Raw genomic sequence first — 12974 nt, 5'->3', positions numbered from 1 at the left:
TTGTCCACCACAGCATGGAGARTACAAATAGAGGGGCCCTGGGGGAGGCAGTCCTGGGGCCTGAAATCAAAAGGGGAGAACTGCCTGAACAGAAAGGCAGTGCTTTTCGTGCTGGAGACCTGGAGATCGCCCGCGAGCAAAGAGCTGCTTAGGATCTATGCATCCTTGTAAGCACACCAACAGGCAAAGCTGGCAGGGAGAAGCCCTCAGTCTGCCTAATCTGAAAAGTAACTGGGGAAAGGGGTCAAGTTTCTGCAAATAAAAGTCCCAGGTCAGGCACGTCTGACAGCTCCTGTGTTTCTTCTAGTAACGTCACTTGGTTTTAGTGAGATTTCCTTTTTATAAAGCTTGGCCCTTTTATAACCACCTTAGGGAGCTGCAGTAGTCATCACTTTGCAGCACAGATCCTTCTGCAAGTGGGGAGAGGCTCAAGCGACCGCCTCTTTCTCATCCACCCTCAAGCCTCTATTACGGTGTGCCATCCCTGTGGCCGTGTTCCCATTTACGTGCAAGGTTAGCGAATACAGTGCCTCTGGCCAACTCTCGGGGGGGGGGTGAAGGAAGACACACACTGTTTTGGTTGCCCATGGCAGCAACCTCTGAGGCTGTTCAGGCAGCTGCTTTGACCTAGTGATTTCAGACAAACTTGATTTCAGGCAAACTTCACTGTATTTAATGAACTGCTAAAGACTGYGGTGGGTATGAGGGTTGCTCACCTCTTCATCCTCTGTCCCAATTTGAAATTTTGTGGTTGCTCATTTTTAGCATGAGCCAGGCAACAAGTGACTTCAGTGTATTTTAGTTAAGTAAAAAAGCACTCTCTCTATTCTTGTGGTTTGCTGACACCTGAGTAAGAGCCTCACGAACGCCTGTGCTATTGCTGCTTATCCACGCTGGCTAATTATGAGCAGTGTGCAGTGTTTCCTCCGGTGCCTGCTTGCCTGAGCAGGAGGGGGTAAAATTGCGTGCAAAGAGTCAGCTCTTAATTGTATCTCAAGGACAGGACAYTCTCCCTGCTAATTGGGAGAAGGGGGGAGAAATCAGACCAATTTCCAAGGGCAGGATAACATGCGTCTCGAATTACGAAAGCGTAATCTCTTTATAATTCTGGGAGGTTCTTTCTCAGAATCGTTTTATCACTTAAAAGTGTTTCCTCATGAAGAAGAGCTAATAGCATACTTCTCAAATGTGCAACTCTGCCCTTGGAAGTCTGACAAAGACCCCCGGGCAGGATTTGCTGCTCACATGTTGTGGTGTCAGCGCCATGGTCCCTGTTGTAAATCCTGTGTTTTTACAGTGAAGTCCCATGTGCAGAGGATACATAAAATATGCATCAGAGACTGCATTGCAGGTAGAGGAGGAGGATTTTCTTTCTGCTAAAACAAAGATGGCAAACATTGAATAGATTGCAGGAGTCCAGAGCTGGTGTTTTCTTTGAGCAGTGCTAAAGCCAAGTTCACTTATAATCTGGACTGTCAGATCAGAGACTTCACTAGTTTCTATATACCCTCACAGAATGAAGTTTTTATTTTTCTGTTTATTCTCCAGTGTCCTGTGTAGTTTTGTTTTTAGTAGACTCATGGTAAGCAAGAGCAAGTATTAGATTCTACAGTGACCCTGTCCCTTTTGTAAATTGCCCTTTTTGCCCCTAATTTTTACTCTGCATCATCCAGAAAGTTTTGCTCTAGAGATGCTGCATTTAGGGGTGCCTCTTCATGTTTTTGCGTTGCTGCAGTCTCCAAAGCCTGGTCGATGTCCTGTTTGCTGTGATCTGGCCATGTCCCTGCATATTTCTCTCCATGTCAGTCATGTGAAAAGGATTGATCCAGCTGTCATTAAACCCTTCCCAACTAATGTTCAGTGTGACTTGTGGCTATAGTAGCTGGAGAGATTTCTGTGTCACTGGGAGGGGGGAAAAAAAAAAGTGGGTCTCCTAATACTGAAGGCKCTGTGAAGTGATTACAGTGACTCATGATGCACACGTGAACATTCGAGAGCCCACTGGGTGTGTTTCACATCATAACAGCAAGCTGGTAAATGGGAACCGTGTCTGATGTGTATTCTCCTTAATGCAGCTCATTTTTGCATCAGAATCATTAAATTAGTGTGGCCAGGGGCTGAGTTTTTTACAAAATTATCATGGCTAAGAAGGAGAGATGGTGCCTTACCCCAAAAGAGAACAGTGTAAATGCCTAAGAAAGATGAAAGGCTGGAAGGAAAACAGGCCCAGAGAGAAGAAGTAACTTCCCCAGGGCCACATAATGAGCAGCGGATTCCAGATCACCCCATGTGCGCTTCGCAAGGCTTGTACACCTTACTAATGATACCTGTCCAAGGGGAGTCCTGGTTGAGAGCTGGCTCCAGAGGGCTATGCTCTGTAAGTGCACCATATTTTGGGGAACAGTGATGTTGTGTCTTGTCTAATGCAGCTAAATCATTTTTTTCAGCCCATCAACACAATCATGAGATCAGTCTTCAGTCTCTGAAAATGAATTTAAATAGCACTGACACTGTAGAGATGATTTAAAGTGACTAAATATTTTGTGCCTAGCTTCCTAAGGCCAAGATGAGGATAATTTTCTGTATTTTCTGTAACATGATTAGGTCGTTTCTTGCCCACTCATGTTCCTGGACATTTCAATTAAGGCAATAGTCATYGCCAATAATGACTGTAGTTTTGAAAGACCTCTACCAACTTCCCCGTAGTTTTTGAGTAACTGAAATGCTCTAGGATCTGAAAAGAGATGGGTAATTTTCAAAGTTAGGAATAAGAACAGATTTTTTGTTGTTTCTAATAAGATTAATGTCTGTGTGGGAGAAATAYGAAGAAAATGTGGAGGGGAATTTTCCACAAAACCCTGCATGTAAGAAGGGAGTTCAGAGCGCAGTGCCAGCATGCTCTTCTTGAGGGTGCCCCTTGTCTGCTGATGAAGCCCGCTATTGGCTCTTTCCTGGATTCCTGGAAGATGTAAACAACCCTTCGTTAAAGCATGACTCAAACTACTCCATGTTAACGCATTCCTACTTCCTCTCTCCCTCTTTTTTTTAGAATGAATATAAGCTTTGCAATGGGTCTGACAAAGAGTGTGTGTCTCCCACGGCCAAGTTCACGAAGAAGGAAACACTGAAGGTATGTGCACAGCAGCCAAGTCAGCATCAGCTGACCCGCTTTTACAAAACAGTGAAGTTTGGAAGTAATACCTTCCAAAGTAACCTTTGGGAACTACTGTGAATCATTTCCCAAGACCCAGAAAAGACTCTGACTCTTCCAGGAGTCATTATTGGCCAAGGGTATTATCAGGGTTCAGGATTAGATTATATATTGTACAGGATTAGATTATATACTGCAAACAGAAAATATCAGTGTATGGTGCTCTGTTCATGTGTTGCAGAGCTGTTAGGCACCTGAGTAGGATCATAACCCTTCATTGCTCTGGTCAGGAGGGCGTTTCTAGGCAGTCTGGGCAAATAATTGCTTGAATGTTTGGTTTTTTGTCTACCAAAACCACATTAATTTGCTTTAGGATTAAATTAGTTTTAATATCTTTAATTTAAGAGGTKGGGACAATTGTGTATTCAGCCTCTCCCCTTTCCCCACAAAGGAGAACATGTAAACTGCAAAAATTGATGGTGTTTAGTGGAAATTCAGAAGCAAAGGTAGTATCTGCTATCTCGTTACATGGTTCCCCCTTGTACTCCTTTTTTGAGGAACTTGTGCTGGGTCAGGCTCTAGCTGTGCTATACAGGGCTGTCTTTAATGCGTTATGTTCTTTCCTCCCCCAAAGAGGATGTGATTACACCTGCTGTTTTCCTCTGTTCTGAACCAGGTACAAAAAAAAAATTACAGACAGGAGAAGAAAAGAGCTACCAAGCAGCTCTTCAGTGCTCTAAAGGATCCCAGCGTGGTGATCACAGCAGACTGGCTGAAGGTATTTAGTACAGACCATTGCTTCTGAGGCTGTCAGAAAAAACAAGTGCGAAGTGCTTGCTGTGTCTGAGACGTGTGCACTAGCACTTCCTTGAGCGAGGGCAGACTGAGTAATTTTCAGTTGGTGCTGCTGTGAAGCTACGGGCAATGTTTAWGTTCCATCTTAACCTAATTCAGTCCATCTGTTCTTTGTCCTTAACAGGAATAAGGTCTCAAAAAGAGCATAATACAAAAGGAACTGATGATGTTCCTCTGTTCTGTCTTCCTCTTTAAAGGAGTCTGCTGGCCTTTTCCCCTAGATGGGTTTTCCTACTGAAYAAGGAACAGACAGAGTAACAGCTTGGAAATGGGCAGATACAGCTTGTTCTATTGACAATTGGATTTTACGTTGTCACAACCCAGAATGAAGCATAGGGGACCTAATGACAACTGTAATTTCTCCTTGTGCAAGGACTCAAAAAGTGACGACTTCTCATTGAAGCCCTGAAACTTTGTACATGACAAAACAAATTTGGACTGACACTGAGAGATGTTGTCTCTGACAACTATCTTATTCTTCATTARAGCATTTAGTTTTCTTGATTAATCGTGAATTGGTTACCTCCTTTATAATGGTAAAACTTAATTTTTCAAACATCTCCAAACAAGTAGCTTTTTTCCTTTTTTTTAAAAAAAAAATTAAACGATGGATTTAATGAAACAATACAATTGCATTTGTGACCACTTTGAAAAACTGCTAACGCTGTTTTGTGATCAGCGTTAGAATCTAGGCAAATGAGAAGTGTATTTGTTTACTTAAGAAAGAAGATTAGCAACAAAATACTTCCATAGTGTTTGGTGTTGGTGATAGCTAAATACTGAGATTTTTATACAAAGCACCTGTGTTGCATTTGCTGCAGCTGGAAATTTCTAGCTCAACAATGAATGGTGCTAGGCTCTGAAAGCAGAACACCAGCACGAGAGCTGAGAGCCAGCCTRTGCACACTGAAGACAAGAACACCTTAGGCAAAATCTAACCTTACAAAGAAGTGTCCTCGTTCTTAAAGCTATTAACTATAATATATGCTATCAGTTTTAATGTCTTCTCTGTAAGAGAGAATGTGCATTGAGCTTGATAGAGAAGTAAACCGGCTGGAGAAGGTGCTTTAAAATTGTGRTATTTGACAGAACCCATTAATAGCTCTGTTTGGCAGAGCACTATTAAAATGACTTCTAAGGTCAGTTAGACTAGCTATAACATTTCTCTCTGTGATGCCCTGTTTGGCATGCCCTCCGTTATTATTAACAAATCACTGTCATGTAGCCAGCGTTGCTGCTCGTCTGAAATATTAAGAAAGCTGGAAACACCAAGTAAGTAATAGAAATATGAAGAGTAGGTTGTGATAGCTGGAGTTGCATGCTCTGGGATTTTGCTGTGAGATCCCTGAAACTGTCTGGACAATGCAGTATAACTATCGTGAAAGTATGTCTTAGTCTGGCCGGGGAGCAGTGCATACTGGAAATATGAATACTGAATAAATACTGGATAAATACTGTTTTTTTCTTCTAAGAAGCAACCTAAAAGCAACTTTCTGTTTTCTCCTTGCCCCCACTCCAGATCCGTGGGACTCTGAAGAGCTGGACCAAGCTGTGGTGCGTTCTGAAACCAGGAGTGCTGCTGATTTATAAAACACCAAAGATCGGACAGTGGGTTGGGACAATTTTGCTCCATTCTTGTGAGCTGATCGAGAGACCCTCCAAAAAGGACGGCTTCTGTTTTAAGCTATTTCATCCTTTGGATCAATCAATCTGGGCTGTAAAGGTAACAACCCTAACGAGCTGAACAACTTCTCCTTGGTCACCAAAGTCTCTGAGCAATGAGAAGTCCGAGTAGGGAGAAGCAGCTTTCCAAATAGGCTACAAATAGCAGTTTGCCTTGTGTGGCTCTTTGTGAGCTGAATTTTGTCTGGTAAAGCTTCTTAGCTTCAGTGCAACAACGCACAGACACCACTATACTGCTTTGCTACTCTGCAGTGAACTGGCATCATACCTTAACTCAGCAGAGAGCCTAAACTGATGAAATCTTGTAGGACTGGAGGACTGGGAAAGTTGTGCAGAGATTTTTGAGGGTGGTTATACAATCTAGGTTTTTCAGTTATTCAGATGTTCTTAGTGACGGTGATTTGACTGCATGAAAAGATTGTGGACACTGAAATTTGGTCATGGTGTGACATCAAAGGAGCGCGATGAGTTGTGGTTAGTTATACACGTGTATCTTTCTTGGTGTATAGATGCATGCATAAATTCAGGAAAGGGAAAACATGTTAGTGCAGAAAAAATGATCCACATCTAGGAGCCATATCAAGCCCTGGCCTAGATCTTTTGATAGGAGATCAGGAGTTGATGCAGTTAACTGACTTTCCCAAAACAAGGATGTGCAAAGCACTAAATGCTTTTGACAACACTAGAAGAGGGTTGGCAAAGCGGTAAAAATCAGATGAATGATTTGACCAAGGCATGTTTCTGTTAGTGTCTCTGAGGTTTGGGTTTGTGGTGGGCACTGGTCTTCCCAAGCCTCAATTGTGCCACAGAGGTGTGACTTCAGATAGGTTGTCTAATCTATYTTGCCTTGATTTTATTTTATTTAAAAGGGAAATAGCAAGGCTTTCTGTCCCGCATTTGGAAGCCTTGCTCTGGCTGTTGTTGCTCAGAGACTGAGACAGTCTCTTGCTTTATGCACAGTAGCTCCAGCAGTGGCCTCTGGATCTCCCTGTAGCGTGAATAATAGTAGTTTCTCACACCTCTTAAAATAACTCCCTCCAAGTTTTAAAGAGCTGTGTTTCTTTTTTTTCCTTTWAGTATAGGCAAAAAGAAAACAGTTACCTAATGTCTGTGAGCAAAAAGAAAGACCTCAGTACCTCTTGACAAGCACTGAATGCAACTTCTGTTAGATGCCTTGAAGAGATGGTACTTAACTGTTCTTGAACTTTGTTTCCCCATTAGAAACAGCAGCTCTGCAGAGTTATTGCAGATATAAATTCTCTAAGAAATATCATCAGAATAAACAAGGCATTGTGGGTTATTTCCTTGCTGCAAAGTGGTCAGCAGAATAAGTGTGCCTGGAAAGATTTATGTGAGAAGGATGATGGCATTTGTCACTGGCACCAAAAAGTCTAATGAAATGGAGGGGAAGCCTTATGGGAGCAGATCAAGCAACCTCACCCTGCTCATYCTGCTGAAATGGTATATGAAGTCATGATTTTAAGTACGGTAAAAGGAGAGAATTAAAATAAACCTCAACAATCCAGGGTAAGAGCTGCTTTTTTCTGACAGTAGCCTAGCTCTAGTCTGTGCCTAGGCACATCGTTTTTGCTTTATGTCCCAAAGATTTGGCTGCCACTTTGCTTCTTATTCARTTTTAGGAGTCGTGATGCTTGTCTTATTCAGAGCCTATGCCCAAGAAAGTTGTCAATCATTTGCTATCCATGAATCAAAAAATTTGTTCTGACTTGACAGGTCAACTGAATTCTTCTGAAAAGCACAGTAAGAAGGATARTGAAAAAGTAGTATCATTTAGAGATCTGAAGTGTTGCGAGATGCCAGAACTTGGCATGAGTCATCCAAAAGAAAGAATTTTTATAAATATGCAAAAATATATGTGTGTGTGTATATCTAATTTCTGTGTCTCTTGAAAAAATAAATGACAGGAACAGGAATTAATATATTAAATATGAAGRGAATATATCTCTGAAAGTGTTTGTGTACTAGAGAAGATCCCAAGAGATTTGAGTTTTAAAGTCAAAGTAGTGTTCTGAAGCTTTTGAGAGAGATGTTTGGAAAGCAGCGTTTGAACAGCATGAGTTTCAGGATATTTCCTGAAACTTGAGTTCAGGTTGGATTGTTGTGCATGATAGATGCTTTCAGCCCCAAGGTGAACACCAAAATACATATCAAGAAATCCACCAGCGAATGACTTGGTGTCAAAGAAGCTGTCAGCACTCTGACAACAGTTTAAGGCTGAAGCTGCTAAAAATACTAATTCATTTTATGTCATTTTGTGGCCTTCTTTTAAAGCAACTGAAGCAGAGTTGACTGACTAGTCTAAACTTGTTTTGTGCAACTCTGCAAAAAAGGCCAGTTTCTCCTGAAATAAAGGTTAGCCTGAACTCAAACAATAAACCCAAGTTACTGTCCTTCATGATAGAACTAAGATCTGGCTAAATAATTTTCACTTCTGGCTAAAGTGGCTTCTGTGGTTTCCAGAATGTCTGGCCTGGAGCTGATGGTCTGWTCTGGACTCACATTAGAGGACTTCCAGCTAACTCAAGCTCATGAGCACCCTGTCAGTGTTAGCCTGGGTGCTCTGTAAATGTCTGGAGGTAACTGCCAGGCTCAGCCACATACCCTGCAACAAACATTATCTGCTTCAAGCACTGTCCTAGACATTTATAGTCATGCTAGTCATGCCAGTTAAATTTAATGCGCAGCCATGTAACTTGGCTTAGAGCAGGATGAAATTTTGGGTGCCTGTCAAATGGTAGGTATGTAGGGTGAAAGACCATTTCTTACAGTTAACAGCTAGACATATGCACCAGGTAGCTTTTCCTCCCGTAAAGCTCTCTGCTTTCTGGAGCTGTCTTAGAAGCATTTCCCTGGGAGTGGGGACTACTTTATTCTACACAGTGCCCTTGGCTTCTTGAGAGTTAATTTTTTAGCCTGAAAGTCCTGCTTCATGATGCATATGAATTAGACCTTTTACCTTTTTGCTCTGCCTAGGCCTTTTGAGACCAAACCCACCAAAATCTCAAAACCAGTCATCAGCACAAACAACCGTAAGAAAAGTTTCCCTGCAYGCTCCAAATGCTACTGCGGAGACACCTTGTCCATCGTGTGATGGCAGCTTGCTTCCACGCTGCTTCAGGGAAGAGACTTTTTGTGAAGATGATGGCAGGAGACCAGCAAATGCCAACTCAGTAATTACTATGAGGGTGTAGACATCTGCCCTCTTGCTTCTTGGAGGAAGTGTACGGTTGTTGGATGGCTTCGGTTGCCCAGCTGTCCCAAATAAATGTCCTGGAATAGTTCATATTTCTGTTGGAGCACAGCTCTATTGGAGCTGAACGTTGTGGTGTGGAAATGCTCGTTATTAACTGCAGTTTGTGCTGTCATGGATTGAGAGCAGTAAATGAGCCAGGGTCAGGTCCACTGAGTCTTGGAATATGTATGATTTTTATTTTATTGATTTCAGTGTTTTGAGTCGTGCATTTAAAGAAAACAAAGGGAAGAAGTTCTAGATATGGGACTTGTGCCACTTCTTTTAGGGATGTTTGTTCTACTCCGCAACACAACCCAGTTAGTTTCATCTTCATGCTTACATTTATCCACAGTACCATTAATGAAAGATACGTTTTTCTTCTGTAAGCTTTGTTTTATGACTCTTCAGGACTCTCCAATGGAGTCAGCTCCATTTTTCTGAGCATAAACACCCCCTTTTTGATAACGCCTTTGAGTCTCAAATCGAATTTAGAGAGAGGAATGATCTAAAGATGCTTCTTTATTAGTTGTACTGTCTGGAGGCTGCAGCTGAGCTCAGGGTTCCAATGTAGCAGGGAGAACATTTGCTTTTACTGAGCTTTTACTGAGAGACAGTCATTGTCTTGGAGGTCTTAGACGTGAAACAGGCACGACGCTCAAAGGCTGAGAAGTAGAAGGCGTTATTATCTCCGCTGTGCAGATACAGAACCTCATTTACTTTGCAGAGATGCTAATTTTATTTTTCTGGCCTGTTTTGTTTTACGGAGCTCTGTGGGAARCAGCCATCTCCCTGTGTCTTACTATTAAATACGTTTCCTTGACAGAGTGACTTGGCTGCTCCTTGTGTTTATCCACATGCTCAAACACCTCCTAAAGCCTTGTGTCAGCCCCTGCTTCCTTTTTATTTTATTGGTTCTTATATCAGTTCTCCGTATCTGCACTATTCAGTTGTGGGGTTTTTTCCTCCGAGAGAGAAAGTATCAATCTGTGCACTGAAAACCACCTCATGTAATGGTGTTATCAACAGTTCTTGAGCGCCTGCTCTGCTGCAAGCTTGGGCATGGAAAAATGCCACTGGGAATGCTGCCTGATTGCATTAATGTCACTAGTAACGTCTTGAGCTGTTCTGCTCTGGATCACTAATCAAATCGCAAATTTGCCAGTCCCAACTATTAAGCCTGTAAACAATCTTAATTTCATGAATCCTGAGCCTCTTGCTGGAGAGGGGAGGAGGGAAACAGGTGAGTAACAAGGATCCCTGTTTCTCCTGACAGTGGAAGATTGAGGCGACAAGAAGCCAGACTGGAGACTGCTGTATTTTCAGCAGTACATCTTTGTGTTGTAGGCACAGATGCAATTTGATGCTGGTCCTATGCTTGCACTCTTCATTCTTTACAAATTTTGGCTTCCTGAGTGGAACTCCCAAAAAATCCTCATATAAAACCACGATGTAACTCAGACACTTGCAAGTGGGAGCAGTTTTCATTGGCAGTCAGAGAGTGAATTCTTAGGTGAAAGATTTTCTGTTACTGGAAAATATTTTGCTATTTTGTTRGTTAGAAATGTGAGGGAGAAGTCTATCCTTCAAAGAGCAAGATGGGATATTGTAGCAGTTCATACTAGAAAAGAGAGTCATACTCAAACTGCAAAAATTTCCTGGCAGATTTTAAGCATTGTCTGTACTGTTCTCTAGAAACTAAACGAAGGACTCCCCTTCCTCTGGGCCAGGTGGCAATCATACAGGCTCCTAGTGGGCCCAGATACAGTGGTGACAGACTACAGTCTAGCAACATGTGTGCACATGGGGAAACCTTCCCTCTACAGCCTCCTCCTTCCCTGGAGCAGTGCCTTGTCCCTGTAGATGCATTTACAGGGGGGAGCTTCCCCTTGCCTCCTTCCAGAAGAGCTGCCAGTGCAGTAGACCTCTCTGCTGGAGGTGCCTGTGGCACAAAGTGTGAGCCGTCACTTTTATGGTGATACATGAAGCAAAGGCGTTTYGTTGCTAGCAGGTCAGGCTGCAGAGACCTGCAGTGTGTGACGCATGGACAAATCCCTTTAGGTGTTGCACAGAAATGACTAATTGCAAATAATTGACTTCCATTCCTAAGCTGCAGGAGCAAGATTCCTCCAGTTCTGGGGATCCGAATAAACAAAATAGTTTGGGCATTGAGCGTAGGTTAGATGAAACCAGATTTATGTCACAGCATGTCACTGCTTTGGAGCTGCAGCAGCAATATCCCGGTTATTAATAAGTTTCTCTTAAATTACTCCATCTGTTCCTTCCTTCTTTCCTATCATGAACACACACTCTGCCCACAAAGGGTAGAAACACACTAAATGGTCACTGCATCTGCTGGGCCTTACTTCCTTTTTGTCTCTGCCATTTCTAGGGCCCAAAGGGAGAAAACGTTGGTTCGATCACTCAGCCTCTTCCTAGCAGCTACTTGATCTTCAGAGCAGCCTCCGAATCAGACGGTGAGTTCTGGTCTTTATTTGCTTTGGTTAGACTTCAGGGTTGGTTGATGTGGACTTCAAGGCTGCACACTCCATGCTAGTTAAGAAAACAGGTTGATGCAATAAATTGATGCATAAAGGAAAAAATGGTAGCTGACTCAACTTGAGATGCCTTTGGTTAGCAAGCATCTAAACAGTTTGAGCAGAGCACAGGCATGTTTCCTATTCCTCACTAAACAGCCACCTTTCTGGGCCTGTTGGCCATGTGCATGGATGAAGAACCTGGGCTTGCAGCTGAAGAAAAAATGCTAAGTCAGTAAATACTAGAAGATGAAAGGAGCTGCTCCGGAAACTGAGATGAGAAGGGCTTCACCTGTACCCTCAGCTGGAGAGAGATTTTAATAGCTTATCTGCCTTTCACTAGGGAGGGATCTGCTGGAGAAAAATGACATAGTATTATCAAAGGCCTGTTGATAGATGTCTCTCTACCACCAGAAATCTCTTATGAACTTAATGTACTGTGGTTTACACTACAGCAGGCACAGATGGCCCCTGTAAAATACTGTTCTGGGAATTCACAAAATTATGGAAGGTAAATTTAGGTCAGTATATAACAAACATGCCAGCTTGCTATGTGAAAATCTCTCTAAACGACTTTAGAAGGCCTAAAATATCAGTGATTTATAAGTAGATAAGATTAAAACCATATTTTAATTCCAGCTGACCTTCAGACTGTGTAATTTTTTTTTCTTACTGCAGCAAATTAAACTAGATTGTTCATTTTAGGGATGTTTTTCATCTACTCCACARAGAATGCTGAGGTAGCATGTTTGGGTCTTACCTAGAATAACTTCGAGAATGCACAACCATTTTATGGAATACAGAGGACTTTGAAAYCAGAGTCCTTCTAGTCCAATGATTAAATTTCACTTACTTCTAACAGCTGGAAATGGGACACCAAAGATGGCAAATGCATCTTTGACATGGCATTTAGAGTAAGAGGAAACTTACTTTATTTACAGGCTTGGCACACTGTTCRTCTTGCCCCTATGCAACGTGGGCTCTTCATGGTGACATAAACCATCTAGACAGTGAAAGTTGTTTGCCAGTGCGGTGAAATCATATAAAAATAAGTGGAGTTGTATAGAGCCCTAGAAATACGTTTATTTCTTTGAACATGAGGCTTTTATACCTCATGGAACAATACCACTTCTATAGCTTATTTGTGTAAACGAATACAGGATTCCACTCAARTGTCACCTGTGTAGAAAGATGTAGATTGATATAATAGTCTCTCGAAAAAAAGTACTTTTGAGCTAGACTTGCTAAATTACAGGCATTTCAAAACCTGGTTAGACAGATAGCCCACAGARTAGATATATAGAACAATCCCAGAGAGTTCCTAGGCAATTGAATAACTTCAGTAACTGTCTATCAATCCAGATCTTCTAAATTATTTCCTTAGAGATCCATGTAACTTGCTTTTCCATTAACTTAGTTACGAGAGTGTGCAAAAGGAGCAGTGTCGTCATTGCATACATCTCAGAAAAACTGCTGTTTGATAAAGTACTTTTTTCTC

General features: G+C 42.0%; 1 protein-coding gene across 5 annotated transcripts in view; it reads left to right on the top strand.

The window, feature by feature from the left end:
* The window catches only part of OSBPL5 (oxysterol binding protein like 5), a 111242-nt gene that overhangs the window by 66715 nt on the left and 31553 nt on the right, over nucleotides 1–12974 (top strand). For all 5 annotated transcript variants that reach the window (XM_085317103.1, XM_085317105.1, XM_085317102.1 and 2 more), the window contains 4 exons: nucleotides 3050–3130; nucleotides 3828–3929; nucleotides 5526–5729; nucleotides 11332–11416. In XM_085317103.1, the coding sequence (XP_085173229.1) occupies nucleotides 3050–3130; nucleotides 3828–3929; nucleotides 5526–5729; nucleotides 11332–11416 (472 nt within the window). The remainder of the gene's footprint in view (nucleotides 1–3049; nucleotides 3131–3827; nucleotides 3930–5525; nucleotides 5730–11331; nucleotides 11417–12974) is intronic.

Source organism: Rhea americana, unplaced genomic scaffold (genome assembly GCF_003343005.1).
Source record: "Rhea americana isolate MKP2758 unplaced genomic scaffold, rheAme1 scaffold_49, whole genome shotgun sequence".
Taxonomy (NCBI): Eukaryota; Metazoa; Chordata; class Aves; order Rheiformes; family Rheidae; genus Rhea; species Rhea americana.
The sequence above is the reverse complement of the archived record's forward strand: the minus strand, read 5'-3'. Positions and strand labels throughout refer to the sequence as shown.